Below are 21,113 nucleotides of genomic sequence, written 5' to 3'. Positions count from 1 at the left end.
TGATTACAGCTGGCTGGAGGAGGAGTGAAGCCATTATTACATCATAATGGACTCCGCTCTCGTAACCTCTCGTTCGCTGAGATTTCAGAGCAACTTTATAAAGTAATAACATGGTCATGATGAGGAAATTACTGCAACTTTGAGAGAAATACTTCAACATTTCAAACATATGAGTCAGGAGAGTTGCCTGGTCATATATATTATATTATTAAAATTGTCATTATATATATATTTTAATAGGATTAAACATTACACTGTAAAAAATATTACATGGTCATAAAGGCCTAGTCAAAAAATCCAAATCCAAAAGGATTATACTCCTTTGATAATACTAATAGTTTCAGTTTCATTTTCAATTTATTTAAAAGGAGAATGTAAAGTTACATTAAAACGATGGCTGCACCAGATTTAGCACAATCCTAATTTCCATCTGTAGTCCTGTAGTTATTATCATTATTATTGTGTTGGTTTTTATTTTATTATTATTATTCAATATGTATCACCTTGCACACACCAATAACATGCAACAAATACGTTATAATATTTGTAGCAAAAATACATTTTATTCAAAACTGAACTAGGGGGCGTAGAGAGACCTGCTCCGAACCACTTGGGGGCGCCATTGTCTCACAGCTCTACGTGACGGCGACGAAGAAAACCTCCAGGAAGAAGCCAGTGTTGTCTTCTTGGAGAGACAAACATGTCCGAGTCTCCTGACAGCGCCAGCTTTCCTTCTGCTTTTTCTCAGGTTCATTTGGCGGACTTGGATGCGGTGAGTGTCGTCAACTTTTTTAAGGATATTTATATTATATTCTGGCAACAGCATCACCTGTCATCGACCAGATCAACGTCGCAGGGACAGAGACAGTCAATAATAACAGGGCGTTATTGGTCAGAAATAAAGTTTTGTTATAGAGAACTAGTGAGAATTATAAGGTCTATTTGTCCAAATACATTCTTCGATCGTCAGCAGTGAATAGTGAGTTTTTATCAAGATGGAAAAGACATTTGTCCCTGATCTGCCCAAGAAAACATTCAAATAAATGCATGATGTGTAATAAATAACCAGTGCCTTTCATTTCTCTTGACGTTATACTGTATCTGATTTGACAACATGACATACACAGCAGTGAAAACAATGACAATCCCTCAATGATTTGGTAAAACATTTAAAACTACTAACATTTTTCTTCTATAACTTTACGTTATCAAACCAATTCAATTCAATGAAGCTCAACGTTTACCAGTAAATCCACTAAATGATGTATCAGTGTATTTACGATCATTTCAGAGGTTGTTCATGTTTGGTTTTTTCGGTTTCCTTGTTCAAAGTTTACAATGTAAAACAAACAAAACATTTTTTCTCTTTCCAGATCGATGACAAGGAGTTTGACATCCCACAAATAGACACGCCCCCGACCTTGGAGAGCATCCTCAACGAGGTGAAGCATAACCACGATATTATTTGAATGTATTTCCTGTATAACCTATTTTTTTTAATTGTTATCGTGCTGAAGGATATTGTTCCCTGTGTGTTTCACAGACGGACGATGAGGAGGAAGCGTTTGTTCTGGAGGACACTTGTGTTTTAAATCCTGAAAACATCGATCGATATTCCTGTGAAACGGCTTCACTGACGAGCTCCGATAGTGGAGACCCGGCTCAAATAAAGAGGTGGGAAATATGACAGAGGAAGTTTTGGGAAGCTTTGTTTACTCTGCAAATGTATGTTTTGTAGTTAAAGACAAATACGATAAGTAATAAATAAAACTCTTAAAACAAAGAGCCTTGATTTTAACCTTATTTAAGAGAGATTTCTTTCCATTTCTAGGAGGAAAAGGGCCGTTGACCAGCAGTCGAATGTCCACGCGTCTGTTCTTCGACACAGTCTGCTGAAGGGAATTTCTGCACAGATCATCTCTGCTGCTGTAAATAATAATGATTATTATTCTATTTTCTTCTTCTTCACTGTCAACTAACGTTGTGTATTCATACATTCCATCTCTAGGATAAAGTAGATGCTGGACTACCGACTGCTATTGTGAGTATTCACACAGACATGCATATTAAATTGCACTAAGAGCCATAAACGCTGTGATGATTATCGTTCTGTGGAATTTTTAGGTGGTTTCAGGTGTGATTGCTGTCGGCACGTCTCATGGCTTGGCCCTTGTCTTTGGTAAAACCATCTTTCAATGTTACAATTTAAAAAAAAGCAAACTTTATAATGGTGTGTTTTTTAATGTTCGATTTATAATTTTAATGATAGACAAATCTGTCCCCATTAAAAATATGATGCTAAAAAGTCAGCATCTTTGAGGTTTTAATGTGTAAATTTCAATTTTGTAAATTATATAAACCCTCAGTATGAAACGCATGACTTTAGTTTTGTCTAATTTAAACATTTTCTGATCTTCAAACGACCATGTATTTGTTGATTCTCACAGATGCAAACCAAGCTCTCCGGCTCTGTCTCGGGAACAAAGCCGCCGGGGCGGAGTTTGGAGCCGTTTCTGCTCTCAGCATCAACCAGGACTGTTCGCGGCTCCTCTGTGGGTTTGCCAAAGGACAGGTATGACCTGTCAAACAGTTACAAAGTCATCTTTCCTCCATGATCTGAGTGACATTTGCATCAATTCCAAGAAGCTTTATTGTTAGTTTTGACCGAAACATATCCTGAAATTGTTGTTGTTGCCAACGACCGTCACCCGGTGCCATTTTTACTGAGAGCTCGCTTCGCTCTTGTTCATTCGAGAGTCCAGTTTTTCTCCCTGGTGCTGCCCTTCAGTTCAAGACTATCCAGATCCAGCTTTCTTGAGTCTAACGCCCTTGTGTCAAATCTTAGTAGCTATGATTAAATAACCTTTTTCAAGATTCTGATTAAATAATATATTTTCTCATAGTAAATATTCCCGGTTTACAAGAAACTATACTTACCAGAAACGCATGGAGAATATTCATTTAATGTCAATTCACTTAATTTATTTTGGGTGATTCTGCTGTTAGGAATGTGTAAATACATTGTAAACACTAATTATCAGTGGACACAGGAACTCCTGGTGGGATATCATGTAGAGTAGAAACACATTTTTTAACGTTTCCTGGCATATATCCAGGGATCCCAGATATCTGCTCTTTAGCAAATACCGCAATTTTTTAAGCTAAAACTGTATTTTTGTAACTTTTATTTTAATTTTCGTATAAAACCGCTGAAACACCTCATATTTCTCACGCTTATATTTACCAATTTAACACGCTTTATATATTTTTTTTAATCATAATAAACTTTGGTACTTTTTTGCATGAATTTAGCCAATCACTGAGGCCACCACGCGATATTAACCAATCAGAAGAAGACATAAGGCTGGTTTATCTTTCATCACAGCATCCCTGCTCTCAAGGGTGGTTGAGTCATCGTGACTTAACAACATCCTACTGATGTCAATCTTATCAGTTGTTTGGGTTTCTCCCGCCATGATTATCTCTAAACTTTACGGTAAATTCCTGAAACGCAGTTCAGAAGGAGGAAATAATCTTCAGGCTTTCAAATTAAGAGCATCGTCTGTCTCTCTTTATTTTTACAGTCACACTATTTACTGTTTTAAACCCACTATTATTTATTAGATTATTTCTATTGATTGTTTATAACACATTTAGTTTCAGATTGTCTCTCATTCATTAATATTTTAGCTGTGACTCATCCCTTACACTGTCAAAAATGTTAAAAATCAACAATTGTGATCGTCACAGATCTCATTTAGAAGATGTAGAATATTAACCCAGAAATATCATAACAAAAGTGATTCTTTTGTACCATGTGTTTGATGTTTCCCTGGTTTTCCACCAAGAAGTTATTATTACTTCCATAGTATAAGCAACATTTTGCTGATACAATTAATGGTTTTAGAATTGAAAAATATCCCTAATTCTTAGGCTTAGGCTCTGGCCCTGTGCTATTTTGTTACAGTGTTTTACAATATTCCTCTAATTTAATTTGACCTGAGATCCTTGTATATGTTAATACAACAATATGTTCAGACTGAAGTATTTAATATGTAAACAATCTCTGTAGTGTTTGTTTAAAGTCTCTGATCAATGTTGTTTAAGCAATAAATCACTGACTTTATGTTTTACGACCAAAGATTCACCTTCTACCAATAGAAGTCTTGATAAATGTTGGAACTATTTCTTCTCAAATTCTGCTTTTTTATATTTTTATAAGATTCTAATGTGGGATCTGGCCAATGGAAAGCTGCTCCGAACAATCACAGACGCTCACCCTCCCGGAACAGCAATCCTCCATGTTAAAGTAAAATCAAAGAAAGCTGCTGCACTCGTGTCTTCACAAACATTTACGCTACTTCTGATTCTCCAGTTCACAGAAGATCCGACTCTTGCCGTTTGTAACGACAGCGGAGGATCCGTCTTTGAACTGGTGTTCAAGTGAGTCAGGATTCAAGCTTTGCATTAATATATTTTTTCCTTTTTCCTTCATTTATTAACCAATCCACTGTGTGCTAGAATCTCCTGGATGGATATTTCCTTGAGAAACTGCCTCATAAAAGCTGAATTTCTTGCCTCTCGTCTTCAGGAGGGTGATGGGCATGCGGTCATGTGACTCCCGCTGCCTCTTCAGCGGCTCCAAAGGCGAAGTGTGTTTCATCGAGCCTCTGCGAGCGCCGGCTGAGTTCAGAGACCACCCCATCACCAACTACTCCCTGCTGGCGATGGCTTCTCTCACCAAGGTGAAAAATAAACGCACTTTATTTGTACTGTGTGAGTCTTTGGTTGAACGTTCCTGACGTTCCTGACGTTCCTGACGTTCCTAATGTATGTTTTCAAAACCAGATTCTTGTTATTGGACTGAAGCCATCTCTGAAGGTTTGGTTGACGTTTCCTTACGGCAAGGTATGTTGTTCCTCTATATTTCTATTGTCCTCTAAACATCTCGTCCCTCTGTGCCGTTCCTCACATCTACTCAAACATTCCTCACATCTGTTGATTTTGACTGTTTTTCCATGTTACTAGTCGGATCCTTCCAGCGTTCCTCAACTGGCCTGGCAGTTCGTCTCCGTCCAGAAGACTGTTAATCCTATCCTGGCTTTTTGCAAAGGAGACACAGTCCAGTTTCTCATGGTGTGTTTTCTTTTCCTTTTTTTTCTTGTTTACAGTCATTACCAGATAAATAACTGTCTTTCTTCGACACACTTTTCTCTAAAATGAAAGTAGATCCATTTTTACGTTGATATGGCGACTTGTAGAGATGCCAGTGCTGAAGATAAGATAACCAACAGAGACTTGCATTGACAGTGAAACTAATGTGGAAGGAAAGGAATTAGTTTGATGGAGGAGGACAAACACAAAGATATTTAGGATAGATTGAGCCTCCAATGAACGAAAAGACAACATTTGTACTTCCGAGGCCTCATGTACTAAGGGGTCGTCTGCATACGTTTCGTTGTCAAAGTTGTATATGTATCAGGGCCCGGTCTAGACAGGCATGTATGAGGGGGCAGCCACAAATCTTGAGGGGGCATTGTGCTGTTACTTACTTACTTACATGTAAGTTTGAGGGGGCACAACATTTATTTGAGGGGGCCAGGCCCCCTCTTGCCCCTGCCTAGACCCGGCCCTGATATGTATCAATAATAATGAAAAGAGCGGTAAAAAGTTCGGACTTCCCGACACTATTGTAGGTATAGTACGTCCTTATTTACTGCTCGGACTTATGTCAGCCTCACTAGTCACGGTGAGATTTTGACATCAGCTACATTAACCGTCAATATTGATCAAATATTTATGCACACACACACACACACACACAAGTGTTTGTCGTTACACGAGTGGATATTAAATTATTCACAAACTTATAAATACGTTCTCATTCACCAAACTGATGATCTGTATTTGTTAAGACAACATCAATCAGTTTAAACTAAATATTTTAATCCGCTATTTCACGCTATTCAGAAAAAAGTAAAGGAATGATAAGCTTGTTTAAATCTGATTTAAATATGTAAATGAGGGCGTGGAAAGGGACAAACATGTCTGCAATTAATCCTACGTTGATTGAGATATACAAAGGAAGTGCTTGTATTTGTGTGCACGCACAGATTCATACATCTGAATATTTTTGTGGTTGCACCATTTTCTGGATGTGAGTGTACGACCGTTTTTAGTACAAAATCCTTGTGACCTTGTTTTCTGATCAGTTCTGACCCTTGTATGACTGAGCTCTGTCCCAGAGACGAGCCCTGGCTCTCATGAAGATGATGGTTCAGTTCTACTGATCGATCCATCATGTTGAATGTCATCTCATGTTCATCCTCATCTATTCTTCCAGGTGAAAAAGGAGGCGACCGGAATGATCCACGTCGTCAAACAGCGACTCTTGCAAATGGACTGTGACATCATCAGCCTTTGTGTAAATACATCGTCTTCTGATGAACCTTCATGCTTCTCTGTCATGTGACCTGAGGGTTCAAACTGGACATCAAAGATTGTTCACAGACATGTATGTTTTTCTTCCTGCTCTGAAGTGGATAAACAGTCGGACGCTGGTCCTCGTGGACAGCCATGAAAAACTGCGTGTGGTGGACCGAGCGAGTCAAGAGATCCTGGAGACTCTGGACTTGGAACAGGTTCAGCTGGTTTACAACAGCCGTCATTTCAAATCCCTCGCTACAGGAGGGAATGTCTCGCAAGCCCTGGTGAGAATTCAAATCAATTCATTGGAGAAAAAAGGTCCAGACACCACTAAATAAAAAAGCAAATAACCAAATGATCACAGGCATACAATAAGATACACAATGAATACACAATGATACACATTGTCAAAATGAGGCCCAACATACAACATACTTCCGTCTACATAAATCCGGGAATTGAATTCAGATGCATCTGGTGGTGACCCAGGCTTAGCCATATTTTTCACTTCATTCCTCAACTTCTTTATTTCAGGCATTGGTTGGAGAAAAGGCCTGCTACCAGTCCGTCTCCAGCTTCTCGGGACAAATTGTCTACTTGGGCACAAAGGTAATAGAATTCTTTATCATTTTTAATTTGTATTACCTTTGAACACAATTGTTGCCGATCAACAGATTTTAAACACTTTTGAATAGAGTTTGAAAAGAGAACGAATTACACTAAACGAAGAACAACACTGCACTCTCAGGAGTTTGTTGACTCGTTCCAGAAAAAGTTGTTCCGGGTGACTCAATTTTAGTTTCTGTTCAGTTAATGTTCAATGAATATTTTCCTTTGTGAAGTTTCTGACATGTCTTGCTCTTTATAAGTATATTTGATACAGTGTTGGCTCGTATATGTAATACATTCATTACAATCAGGTTTCAGACATTTTGTAACTAAAGTATTAATTGTCAATTTGTGCCAAGATACAGTGTCTGGTCCCTGGTAAGCTTGGATGAAACCCCTGCTTTGCAAAAACGCCTTTTTTCAAGTACTACTACAGTATTCCATCAATGATTTATTTCAGCGACATGTAGTAACGTGAATGAATTTAGAACGGGTGTGTGTTTTAAACCACATCTAAACACCTGAACTTTTTTGTTTGCAGTCTGCTCACATCATGACGCTGAAAACATGGCGAGAGGTACGTGATTTAAACAAATAATATATATATGTTCCGCACCTGAAATATTATTGGCCAGGATTCACAGATTCAAAAAAACGCACAAAGGGTCTTAAGATGGGTTTGCCTTCTTGGAGAACCTTAAGATCAAGTCAAAGAAGCTTCGTAAGAAGGTCTTGATGGGAGCCGTCCATCGTGGTTGTTCTGTAACTGAATCAATTGGAAACATCTTTATATAGAGATGAGATGAATGACATCTGTTTCTATGATATCTGTGAAACACCACAGGTTGAATATTTCCCCTCCAATCACTGTGTGTTGTTTGAGTGTGTCGACCAATCAGAGCCCCCGATGATTGAAGTGGCGTTCTGTAAGTTGTCACTCAAGTGTTGCCACAGCAAGATCAGTTTCTACAAGTAAATCTTAGTTTAAGCTTCAACTCGTGTGATTTTTTTCCGACTCATCTCACACGCTAGTGTTTAAGTGTTGTACTGCAGACTAGTTAAGAGCGATCTTACATTTCCTTCTTAGCGAAAACTACGAGGGACTCTTGGAAACGCATCCTTCTTCCATTGTGTGCTTAAGATCATAGCACTTAAGAGCTTCTTTACGAATCAAGAAAATATGGCCATCATTAGTGATGAATTTAGTAGATAAAAGTTTGTGTTTCCATCTCTGTTCTTATCTTATCTCAGCGCCTGGATGGTCTTCTGAAGCAGGAACACTTTGTCGATGCTCTAACACTGGCGTGGGCCATCCATGAGGGGAAGGCCAAAGCTGTGGTCGGTGAGTCAAAGCATTTTTGACGCACACACACACACGCACACACACACACAGTCTGTCAAACTGAGCCTTAGAAAGCTGGGTGTTGTATTTGACAAAGACATGTCTGTAGTTCATCACCGAAGAAAACTGACCACAAACTGTTTCCTTCGACTGAGAAAAGTCTCTAAATTTAGGAAAAGTTTGTCACAACATGATGATGATGATTATAATCCATGTGTTTGTGTCTTCTCGTCTGGACTATTGTAATGGTTTGTTTTCATGTCTTAACAAGAAGCAGCTGTCTCGCCTGCAGTTAACACAAAACTCTGCAGCCAGAAATCAGAGTCGCTCTAGTAGAAGAACTTACATTTCTCTGATCCTTAAAACTCTTCACTGGCTTCCAGTTTCTTTCAGGATCATTTTAAAATTCTGGTTCTTACTTTCAGATCTATTCATGGTCAGACCTTCCATCAGTGATCTGATCCAGACTTACACCCCAGCTCGGGCTCTGAGGTCTGTGGATCAGAATCTACTGATGGTTCCTGAACACGCTTCAGGACCAGAGGAATTTTCTGAGACTCCTGTGTTTGTCTCTTGGGTGCCTTGACCTTTTGAGCATTTATTTAATCGGGTATTGTTTCATTGTTTAAGCGCTTTGTGACCCTGGTCTAGAAAAGCGCTATACAAATATTAATTATATTATATATAATTATATATAATTATATAAATACAACGTACAGGCTTAAGAAATCTTCAGGTCATGAATATGTGATGTTACTCGGACAGTAATGTTTAAGTCCATCATTGGTTTGTCGATCAGGACTTGTCGGGGACCCTGTGAAAAGAAAAGCTTTGGTTGGTGACAAGGTATGTTTTTATTTTATCACTTATAAATGTTTCTTTGGTAACGTCTTCCTGTCGCCTGCAGATGGTGGACATCATGTTCCAGCTGTCGGAGCACACTTTGAAGAAATGTCCCGATCAAGCAAACGCCTCTGGAACGGAGCAACATTTTCTGGTAAATAAATACAATATTTGGAATAACGTTGATAAGTGATTACATTTGTAAACATCTTTATTCTGAACATGTTTTTGCTTTTGTAGGATGTTGTTCCCGTCCTCATGGATTATTGCCTCCTGCTTCAGAGGACGTAAGTCTATGAAATCGATGGCAGTGAAGGACAACTTTAATGTCCTTAAATCCTCAATCTCTTTCATGACGACCCTGAAAACCTACCTAGAACACTTCTGAAGTTTCTACCTCGTCATTTAAAAACAAATAATCATTATTAAGCCATTGTTTATCAATTAAATGGCAACTAATGTGAAAACTCGACTCTCCTGACTTGTTGGTTATTACTTCATATAGTTCTCCCTCGTCTGAAATCTCAGCGAACGAGAGGTTACGAGAGTCCATTATGACGTTGTAATGGCTTTACTCCTCCTCCAGCCAGCTGTAATCACACCCCGCTTTGTTTATACAACGAGTCCCTTGGAGGTGAAGACTTCTGGGACTGATGATGCGCAGTGACAAACTTTGTATGTTTGCTTGTTTGACCAATCACAGCAGAGTGGGCGTGGCAAGATTTGTCCTTTAAAGATGGTGAAATTCTTCTATAACCAAAAATCTAATGAATTGTGATTATTTTAAATAAATGATGAGTAGACCTTGAAGGCGCTCAAACAACAGAACATGTCAATATTAATTTATATTTACATTTTTATTCTCAACCAAATTATTTTTTTATGACTATTACTGTATATTTCAAAACTTGAATATTAAACATCAATATTAGCTCATATGTTCCATGACTTGACATGGTCAAACATATATTTGTGTGTTTTTTTTAAAGGATTTTCTCTTAATATTGTATTCCTATCCAAAATATTCCAAACACGTCAGTTATTGGAGGAAAAGTTGAATTGATGGTGAACTTCTGTGATGCCTCCAGGGACCTGCTGTTCAACCAGCTGTACGCGCAGCTGTCCGAGAACGTCGTCGCTAAAGCCGTGTTCCTGGAGTCCCTGGAGGGCTACGTCACCAACAACCGCCTCGGTGCTCTGCCCACCCCCATCATGAAGGACCTGTTCGACCACTACCACTGTCACGACATGATGAGCAGCCTGGAGAGATGCATCGTTCACCTGGACGTGACCAGCCTGGACATGGAGCAGGTGGACGTCCCTGCAGATGAAGATTCACTGGAAGGGAGAAGAAACGTCTGCCTGACGACTTCTCTTCTGCTTCTTCAGGTCGTGCAGGTTTGCTGGAAGAACCGTCTCTACGACGCCTTCATCTACGTGTTCAACCGAGGCATGAACGACTACATCACACCTCTGGAGGTGAGTGTCATGTGACCTGAGTGACCTTCGCAGATGAATTAACTTAATTCATTAACGGTTGTTTCCTCAGATTCTAAATGACTTTAAAAGTGGCTCCATTTATGTTTCTTTGTTGTTGTTTTCAGAGTTGAGTTAAACGTTTAAATTGTTGACTGTGTTTCAGAAATGCTTCGCTGTGATTGGTCCCCCGCTCAGGAGCAAATCGACTCTAACAGGTGATCTTTGAATTCGTGGTTTTGGGTTAAAATGTGTTTTAAGAAATACAAAATAGAAGATGGAAAAAATAATTTCTTTGTGAGTGAACAACAACAACAAAAATGAATAAAATCTTCATCTGTTTCTGTACATTTTTATATTAAATTGTCAAAATAATTTCCTGCAAATGAATGTCAATGTTATGTTTTAGAAAAACCCTGTAAATCCTCAAATATTATTAATTATTTTTAAAGTCTTTATGCCGCCTTAATGCTCTGCTTTAAGAGAATGTAAAATGCAGAACATTGTTGTTCAAGTTGTAAAGATAAAACTTTTTATGACCAGATTAAACCAATCAAATGGAAATGTCACAAGTAAAGTTGCTAAGTGTTGATGCTAATTTAAAATAGTATTATTTCCTGTCTATGATTAAGTTTTTGATTTTGTGTTTAACTGTTTGTTTTTTTACTTAACACAAAATTGGCAATATTGACTTAAAGTATCTAATAGTTGTTATAAAACCATTATTGACTTATTGAGGATAAGTCGACTCTGAGTTATTATATATATTTAGATTTAATTTCAGTGATTCTTGGATTGATGTCAGAAGTATTTTCCTACATCCGAGTCACTACTTGTTCTGTTAACTATCATGTTGTGTTTCTCCTCAGACGAGGAAGTTGAGATGGGAAACAAGCTCCTGGTTTACATCAGGTAACTTATCTTATCTCATCAACAAACACATGCTTAACAATCCAAACCTTCTTCTCCAGCTGTTGCTTGGCAGGAAGAGCTTATCCACTCGGAAACATCTCCGAGGACCTCGTGGTTCAAGTGAAGAACCAGGTGTGTTTTGGGATGATATTCAATCCAGATCGACTGTGAGGTTCAAGTCATTTTGTTTCCACTGCAGGTGTTTGAGTTCCTGATCCGACTCCACTCGGGTGAAACGTCTTCATCTGAGGAGCAGCTCTTCCCGTTCATCCAAACCCTCCTGCACTTCGACACCAGAGAGTTTCTCAATGTCCTCGCGATGGTGAGTCTGTTGTTCCTTGAACATTTAACCAAACCTTTCACTCACACGTCGAACTCCTTCTTATTAATCCGTGTTTGTTCCCTTTGATTGAATCACTTTCATCTTATTGAAAGTCTCTGATCGTACTTGAAACACTGGCATCTTTATACATTAAAATATCATGAAAATTAATGTATTTTTGAGACGTCTGTCCGGCGAGTCACATCAAATGATTTCAATGAAACGGGTTCAGGTTGGAGGTAGTTTGGGTTCATTAATATTTTTGTACTAAAATATTTTAATGAAACTTGATGACAAATCAACTGAAAACTAGTTTAAAGACTCATATCCTGTGACTTCAGGTGTTTTGTGTGATTTTTATTTTCACTTTAAAAGTTCTTGATGGTGTGAACATGATACATATCGTGCTGGTTGTGATTTGGGGGGGTAAGGGGGGGGATTACGGTACAAAAACAAAGTTAAAGTTACGTCATATCATATTTCATTACAATCTGATTCATGACCTCTTCAGTATCTTCCTTCATTCATCAATGGAAGTCTGGAAACAGAACATTTATCAACTGATACAAACCAGGACATGGCAACTTTTGCGACGTTTAGCGAGTGCTCATGGGAAATGTAGTCTCCCGTCGGGCTAAACACTACAACTGTAGTCCACTGGCGTCGCTCGACTTTAAATCGCATAAAGCTGCTTTTAGATGAACTGTCGTTTAATGAGGTATATGACAATAAAAGTATAATTTCATATTTTTATTTTCAGACGTTTGAAGACTTTAAGAATGACAAGCAGGCTCTGGAGTACCAGCAGAGGATCGTGGACATCTTACTCCAGGTAGTTTCAATCATGTCGTCCACAGTCGAGTCTTAAAAATGTATAACCTTGTGATGTTCAAGGTCATGGTGGAGAATCCCGATTACTCTCCGTCACAAGTGGGCGGGCTCTTCACCTTCTTGGCTCGCCAGCTGGCCAAGCCCGACAACACCTTGTTCGTCAACAGAAATCTCTTCAATCAGGTCAGTTTGTTAAAATCCTTCTCGTCTACGATGTCATTCAGAGAAACGCACTCGACAAAAAAAATCTGTTTTTGTTTTTATAAATGCTGACGTGTAGAAGGTTTTTAGCCGACGCCAGCAAACGTGTCTCGCATGTGTCGACAGGTCCTGGAGTTTCTCTGCAGACCTGATGATGAATCCAGACACGCCGAGAGGCAACAGGTGAAGAAACAAATTCAAATGAGCAGATCATCGTTTAGGGAAAGAAACGTGTGTTTATTCACACACGCCACACACCACGCCTTTTATTTATTGGTGTTTATTTTGACAACATATGTTCAAAGGTTAATAAATAAGAACTTTAATATCAGATTGAGGATGTATGGGCAAGGATTTATCTTGTGAGGGGTTCAACTGGGAGGAACCTCTGAGGCAGACGTAGGACTTGCAAAAGAAATGATGTCTTAGTGTCAGTCTGTCACTGTAAAGAAAGAGCTGAGCTAAAAGACAACACTCACTTGTAGCCACCAGCGATATCAGTTATAGAAAGAGAAAGTTAAAGATCCAATATGTAACATTTCAACATGTTTTTGTTATTTTCTGTAATGATTGGTTGAATTTAACAAAACATTGCAATTGCACTTTTACAACACTAGGGGCTCTAGAAACGCTATTTAAAGAAACCTTATTATAGACTCAATAACTTTCAGTGGCACTGTTTACATTGTGTGAAATTTGGCGTGAAAATCGGACACTTCATCTTCAAAGTTGTTTTTTCGGCAGCACAACTGCTGAACGAGAGGCTGGACGTAAAAATACTGCAGCTGTAAGACATTGAGAGCCAAAGAAAACCTTTCAAAAAAAGATGATAACATGCTCGATTTGTAAAGTACTTCTGACATTTTATGGCAGCATGTGATGTGGATTTATGTCCGGTTGTGTTAGTATCAGTTGTGTTAGTATCAGCTTTAAAGAAAAGTTTTTGTAACTTTCAAAGTGGTACTTTCCATAAACAAGAAATATAACATTTAATTGTGATGAATGTATTATTTTAATATTTTCTCTTTAGCTATGCAAAGTTATTTTACTATTTTAATACAATTCATGCCTTTATTCTTCCCACATTGGGAAAATGTAGCTTTTTTTAGTTAGTTTTAGCAGTTCACAAAAGCGCACATTTTATTAAGACATAAAGTACACATATTAAAAAATATATATATATATTAATAATAATATACAAAAAGTCAAATAAGTACAATAATGAATAAAATATATATATATATCAATTACAATAAACATCAGTAAAAGGGGGGAGGCAGTTATAAACTCCAATTATAACTATTATAAATAATGGATTACAAAAAAATTAAAAGACAATTGGGTCTAGTTGCCTTTAAAAATATATGTATATTTTATTAAATAATAGCCGTTTACTTTGCTTTTTTAAGCCGACTCAATTCAAATTTCTTTTGGTGGCCATTTTGACAAAGTAACAGCTTAATTGTACATATGTCAAAAGATGCTTTGTTTTATACGTTTTGTTCTTCTAGGCTCTTTTGCAGCTTCTGCAAGTCGGAGGCGTCGTGCAGTTTGATGAGAATAAGCTGTTGGCGATGGCAGAAGAAGCCAAATTGTAAGAAACCTAAAGTCAAGTCAGTTTTGTGAAGGAAGCTAATGTTATTGGTGGAACATTTACTGAGAGTTTGTTCTCAGAGGAAGAATTTTCACTGTCACATCCTCACAACAGTAATTTCAAAACGACAATATTAGCAAACAATGTCATTAAAATAAGATGTTATCAGCTATAATGATGACATGTGCTGTCACAGTGGTACGATGTTCCATAACTGATCTCCTGCTTCTCCCTCAAGCTACCAAATTTGTGAATTTCTGTACGAGAAGAAGAATCTGCACGATAAGATTCTCGACTGTTACCTGAGAGACCCTCTTCGAAAGGTACCGTGAACGTTTAATAATCCGTCAAACATTTAAAATCAATTGCAATATTTGTATATATTTGTTTGTATTATTTCATTAAAGAAAAGGGTTTAACTGATCCTGGTACTGGAGGCTTGAATGAAAGAGAGCATTAGATAAGAGCCTGAAAGAGTTGATTTCCAACTGAGTGGAGCAAGAATTTGATCAACTATGTTTCTGATTTCACTTGGTTTTAAGATTTCATGTCATGACCTGACTTGTATTTCACTTGTATTTGTGTTTATTTGAAAAAAGGTGGAGGTGTTCAGCTACATTCACAACCTGTTGTCCATGCCAGGCTACAACACCGACGACAAACACATGGTCAAGGTCAAGGCACGGCAAGAAATGAAGGTCAGTTTGAGAAAATACAGTTTTATTCTCACTTAAATAGAAGCATTTCAACATATTTTGAATGCTTTTGTGATTTTAATTCAAGGTTACATGTATGATTTATAGGGAATGTATGTAAAGATGTGTATTCGTGTGTTCAGGAACTGGTGGCTCTGAACCAAGAGAAAGCAGCTGATCTGGTTCTGCTGCACTTCACTGAAGATCTGCAGCAAATCATCTCTGAACTGCAGGTGATTTATTCATTTTCATTCTTCATTGTAAAGTTTTTAAATCTCCCCGTCGTCCTCACAAGGATGATCGACTGAAGTTCAAGTTCCTGAGGAGCCTGCTGAAGTCGAGGTGCTGCTTGGATCCACTGTGAAGTCAAATGTGGTTTTCCTGCGTGGTGACTGTGGGTCTCTGGTTCAAGGGAGGATCTGGGCTCCGGGGACGAGCTGCCATGTGAGCTGCACGAGCTGCAGATCGGTCTGATGTGCCGCTTCGCTCCTGAAGATCTCGTGAACTTCCTCCGCTCTTCAAACTACAGCCTGGACCGAGCACTGAGTGTACGTCGAGTTAACAATAATAACAATCAATTTGATTTGACGACACTTTTTTTTTCAGAGATTTCCAGATGTTTCTTATCACATGTTTGCTGATGACATCCAGCTCTACTGCTCTTTTGATCCAACTGAGCCCCAGAGGCTGAACTTAGTCAATTGTTTGCTAGAAATCAAACAATGAGTGAAAACACTTTACAGCTTAATGTGGACAAAACTGAAACTCTGGTGATTGCTCCTGATGATAAGATTCCAGGGTTGAGTCAGTACTTGGGTGACTTAGGTCAGTCTGTCAAACTGAGCCTGAGAGACCTGGGTGTTGTATTTGATAAAGACATGTCTCTTGTTCAACACTGAAGAAAACTGACCAGAAACTGTTTCCTTCAACTGAGAAAAATCTCTAAACTTAGGAAAATGTTGTCGGAACATGATCTGGATCTTAATATCCATGCGTTTGTTTCTTCTCGTCTGGACTATTGTAACAGTTTGTTTTCATGTCTTAACAAGAAGGATCTTCTCGTCTGCAGTTGATTCAAAACTCTGCAGCCAGAATTCTGAGCCGCTCCAGTAGAAGAACTCACATTTCTCCGATCCTTAAAACTCTTCACTGGCTGCCAGTTTCTTTCAGGATCAACTTTAAAATTCTGGTTCTTACTTTCAGATCTATTCATGGTCAGACTCCTCCTTACATCACTGATCTGATCCAGACTTACACCCCAGCTCGGGCTCTGAGGTCTGTGGATCAGAATCTACTGATGGTTCCACGCACACGGTTCAGGACCAGAGGAGAGAAATCTTTTCAGGCTGTTGCTCCTAAGCTTTGGAACCATCTTCTCTTTCTTTGCACTTGATGGATCTACTGACTCCTTTAAGAAACATCTTAAGACGTTTCTATTTGTTCAGGCTTTTCCTTGATATTCTCGAACTCCTGTGTTGTTCTCAGTATTATCTTGATCTTTAAAGTATGTACTTTTTTGAGTATTGTTTTGATTGTCTAAGCGCTTTGTGACCCTGGTCTCGAAAAGCGCTATATAAATAAAAATTACTTACTTACTTTTCTTCATTCATTCTTGCTTTAATGCACTCGTCATCTAGTGAAGAACACGCCTCTCACCTGCTGATCCGCTCGCTCTCAACAGATCACAGAGAAACACCAACACAGTGAAGCCAGAGCTTATTTGCTGCAGAAGAAAGGAGATGTTCAAGGAGCCTTCACCGTCTTACTGGAGGTGAGTCAGTGGTCGTGATCTTCTGGCTGATTTAACAGCAGTAATGTTGAATCATTTAACGTCACATTTTTGTCCTGGAGTTTCTTAAAGGGAAACTGCAGCTTCTAACACCAGACAACAGAGAAGAGCAGTCGTCAGCAGGAGAGGAAGACGAGTGGAAGGAGAAGAAAACGTTGATGACGACGTTGGACGATTCGCTCAATGATATCGTGAACCTGTTGCATAGCAACGCTGCACGGCTGGACCAGTCTCAGAAGGAGGTGGTTATGATGATATTTATGTTGATATTGATGTTTACATTTATGTTGATGTCAATGTTAATGTTAATGTTGATGTTAGTGTTATTGTTGATATTAATGTTGATGTTAATGTTGATATTAATTTTGATATTATTGTTGATATTATTGTTGGTATTATTGTTGATGTTAATGTTAATGTTGATATTATTGTTGATGTTAGTGTTGATATTAATGTCAATATTATTGTTGATATTATTGTTGGTATTATTGTTGATATTAATGTCAATATTAATGTTAATATTATTGTTGGTATTAATCTTGATGTTAATGTTGATATTATTGTTGATGTTAATGTTAATGTTAATGTTAATATTATTGTTGGTATTAATGTCGATGTTTATGGTAATGTAGATATTATTGTTGATATTAATGTTGGTGTTAATATACATTTTGATATAAATGTTTATGGTAATGTTGATATTATTGTTAATGTAAATTTTGATATTAATGTCGATGCTCAAGTCAACACTGAGTCAATGCTGTATTTTCAACTACAGGTTCTGTGGTTTCTTCTGCTGGAGGCCACGATGGAGCCTCATAAAAAGATGAAGTGCCTGAACACTAAACACACATCTGAGGGTGAGCAACACAAATGCAACACAACCTTTACTAAGCTTCACTAACTTACTCTTCAAAGACAAACATATAATGTAACTTTTTCATTTTTAAACATAACGATTTCAAATCAAAGGTATATCAAGCATGTGTGCGTTAACTATTGTGTTGTTTCAGCATTAAAGGAATTCACAATGAAGGTTTTGAACAACATGAGCAGCTTTATCACACTCCCTGCTATCATCCAGCGAATACTGAAGGTGTGTGTGAACATGAATGTGTGTAGTTTAAGTTGTGTGTTGTTGGAGTAAACGTTGAACACCAACAAGAGCGTGTCTCTTGCAGGACCCAGTGTACAGTAAAGCCAAGCTGTCCGAGATCCAGGACCTTATCCTGGGGATGCTGGACACGTTCAACTATGAGCAGGTAGATTTAAATAGTGTTTTTATTCTAGTAAATTCTGTCTTAACAATCTTTGAACCTTCAACCCTCCAGTTTCACTTGATTATTCTTTTTTTGTTTGTTATGCTGTATTAAATAGGTGTTAGAATATATCGATACTTAAATATCACGGTATTTATTTCCACAATCAAATATTATATTAAACCGCACTGTATCCATTTAAATAGAAATATTTATTTATTTTTCATTATGATAATTATGATTATAACTTATTCTTGGCCTTTAAATAATATTTAATTTATCCTAGTTATCTTTTGGTTTTTAAACATGTATATGTTTTATTTATTTACACATATTCACAGTGTTTGTTTGTGTTGCAATTACACTCCCGTCCACTTTGTTCTGAAGCTAAAGTAACAATAAAATTCATCGACATTTCTGCGCTGACTGAGGACGAGAGGATACAGTCGACCCCAGCAGTTTTTAAAGCTGATGTTTGGACATATTTTGGTTTGAAAACAAATGAAAGCAGTTAAGACTTCGTCAAGAGTCATGTGGTCTGTAAATACTACAACACCAGAGTCAAGTACTGGACAATACTACAAACATATACTTGTTACTACAGTATCGTTATATGTTGTATTGTTGGTACTTATCTTATCACCTGATTCTTTTCAATACACAACTCTACCATTTTATCTGTGGATCAAATGTCAATATTGAAATAGAATAATTTGTTCTCTCCCCCTTTAGACTCTGCTAGAGACGACTACAAGTCTTCTAAACCACGACCTCCACTGGTCCCTCGCACACCTGCGTGCCGCCGTGACCAGGGGACTCCACCCGAGACAAGACTACTGCAACATCTGCCTGCAGCAGTACAAGAAGAAGCAGGAATCCATCGAAGAGATCATCGTGTTCAGGTGACGCACAATGTTGTGTTGTTGTTGTTGTGCGTCATGACCTTTCTTCTGTGAGGGTCGACGTGAACATAGTTGACAACGTTTCTCCTCCAGAGACGACTTCAAAGGTCTCTGTGGACAATGATTTCAGGGAAAAGAACTTGTGATTGACATGTTTGGAAGCATCAAGTAAACGTGATCTGGTTGTAATCAGTGTCTGCTCTGCAGGTGTGGTCACCCGTATCACTTCCAGTGTTTGCAGCAGAAGGTGTGCGAGAGTTCTTACGAGCCTCAGTGGAGCTGCTACAAGTGTTCTTCATCTGAAGGCCGAGCAGGAGCTTCAGCCTCGTCCAAGACGCACCAGAACAGCTCTTTGGCACAGGTTTGATTTTGACAGATTTACAAACCTTTCAGCAAAAATGTTACATTAGTTTTATTTGCTACATATTAAAACTACACAACATCTGATCACTTTTTTGTTCATTTTAATTTGTTTCTACTACTATTTGAGTGAATAACGGTGTCGAGTTTTTATTCGTGTCTCCTGGTGTTTCTTCTAGACTCGAGTCACGTCTCTCACCTGTCAGGCCGGAAACAGAACTGAGGGAAAGGAGGTAAGAATTTATTAATTCATTCATTTTCTACCGCTTTATCCCTTAACGGGTTCGCGGGGAAACTGGAGTCTATCCCAGTATCATAGGGCGAGAGGCAGGGGACACCCTGGACAGGACGCCAGTCTGTCTCAGGACACACAAAGACACACAACCCTTCACACACACACTCATTCCTATGGATAATTTCCCCAAGTTCTCAATTAACCTCTGTATGTTTTCGGACTGTGGGAGGAAACCGGAGTACCCGGGGAGAACATACTAACTCCACACAGAAAGGTCACAAGTTGGCTTGACCTGGAAGCGAACCAGCAACCTTCCTGCTGCGAGGCGGTCGCGCTGAATCTTACTTTAACCTGCTAGTTAGACTACTAGATTAGTATCTGACCCACTGACCCGCCGTCACGTGACCCTTTAGTCCGACCAGGACACGCGAGTCATCGTCTCTTCCTGAATCTCACGGCTCAAAGAAACACGGCAGCGAAGCATCAACTCGCGTCACTCAGACTTTGCTTGTTCCTCAAAAAAGATCCATGAGTCGCTCACATTTCTGCTGATCTCACTCGGAACTTCCCCCGTTTGACCCACTTGGAACTAACCCACATTGCGATCGTCTGCATGATGTCATTGACGGTCATTTACAGTTGTTTTTTTATATGTCGACACAGAATTAAAAAACGAATAAACGTTCTTCTTAATAATGTCTTGTATTTGAGTCACTTTTTGACTAATATTTCCATCAGATGTTCGTGGAGACGACGCTGGACTGTCAGCAGGAGCAGTCGTGGAATCAGTTACGATGTTTTTATCGAGGACCTTCAAGGGTAAGATTTTTGGTTTTTAATATACTTGTTTTGGGGATTTCCAGGTTTTCACAAATACCACGAGATTAAAGTTTTTTTTTGTATGCAGTTATCTATCCTGGCAGAGCTGTCCAGCAGCCAGAGTCACGACAAGAAGGATTGTTTGATTCCGACGGGACAAGGATGTTTTCCTCTCAAACTGTCTCCTCCGCCGCTGCTGGACGAATGAACCGTTCAAGTGTTTTTAAACCCATGATACACTAAACTAAATCATTTCTGTTTGATTTGCTGCACAAAAAGCCTTGGAAGTCGTGTAAATATCCAACGTTTTTTCATGTTAACGATGAAAAGATCATGTGACAATTAAAGTGTGTTACACTTGTGATGTGTGTACTTACTCTTGATTGTGTCTTATTATCCGTGCATGAGGATCATAACGCATCCTTGTGGTTGTTGTGATCTCGACTCCAGATGTAACTTACAATTGTGAGTCCGTTTTTAACCCAAAAATAGATTCAA

The 21,113-nt window shown here is 38.5% G+C and overlaps 1 protein-coding gene across 2 annotated transcripts; it reads left to right on the top strand.

Annotated features, from left to right (window-relative positions):
• The first annotated feature begins 658 nt into the window (after positions 1–658).
• On the top strand, positions 659–20,976 carry vps8 (VPS8 subunit of CORVET complex). 2 transcript variants are annotated; one of them, XM_087802785.1, is made up of 45 exons: positions 659–772; positions 1,374–1,442; positions 1,544–1,674; positions 1,832–1,928; positions 2,009–2,041; positions 2,125–2,179; positions 2,448–2,572; positions 4,223–4,309; positions 4,376–4,443; positions 4,592–4,745; positions 4,849–4,908; positions 5,029–5,136; positions 6,344–6,424; positions 6,540–6,710; positions 6,961–7,035; positions 7,577–7,612; positions 8,287–8,377; positions 9,177–9,223; positions 9,285–9,374; positions 9,461–9,507; positions 10,309–10,531; positions 10,610–10,699; positions 10,863–10,914; positions 11,566–11,608; positions 11,668–11,740; positions 11,808–11,930; positions 12,691–12,762; positions 12,825–12,944; positions 13,089–13,145; positions 14,474–14,556; positions 14,795–14,879; positions 15,156–15,254; positions 15,395–15,484; positions 15,547–15,593; positions 15,664–15,799; positions 16,933–17,022; positions 17,103–17,282; positions 17,819–17,900; positions 18,054–18,136; positions 18,222–18,302; positions 19,032–19,201; positions 19,409–19,562; positions 19,741–19,794; positions 20,535–20,615; positions 20,704–20,976. In XM_087802785.1, exons 1-45 carry the CDS (start codon positions 701–703, stop codon positions 20,821–20,823), a joined length of 4,185 nt encoding a protein of 1,394 aa, XP_087658911.1. In that variant the 5' UTR covers positions 659–700; the 3' UTR covers positions 20,824–20,976. The 2 variants fall into 2 exon arrangements, with proteins under 2 accessions (XP_087658911.1, XP_087658910.1); XM_087802784.1 differs by having other exon boundaries at positions 4,223–4,443.
• The last annotated feature ends 137 nt before the right edge of the window (positions 20,977–21,113 follow it).

Source organism: Callionymus lyra, chromosome 11, assembly GCF_982586985.1.
Source record: "Callionymus lyra chromosome 11, fCalLyr1.hap1.1, whole genome shotgun sequence".
Taxonomy (NCBI): Eukaryota; Metazoa; Chordata; class Actinopteri; order Syngnathiformes; family Callionymidae; genus Callionymus; species Callionymus lyra.
This window is presented reverse-complemented; position numbering and strand designations above follow the sequence as displayed.

Coding starts and splice junctions, on each gene's coding strand:
- vps8 (XM_087802784.1), top strand. CDS start 701: ATGTCCGAGTCTCCTGACAGCGCCAGCTTTCCTTCTGCTTTTTCTCAG. Junction 773..1,373: donor ATTTGGCGGACTTGGATGCG/GTGAGTGTCGTC, acceptor TTCTCTTTCCAG/ATCGATGACAAGGAGTTTGA. Junction 2,180..2,447: donor TGGCTTGGCCCTTGTCTTTG/GTAAAACCATCT, acceptor TGATTCTCACAG/ATGCAAACCAAGCTCTCCGG.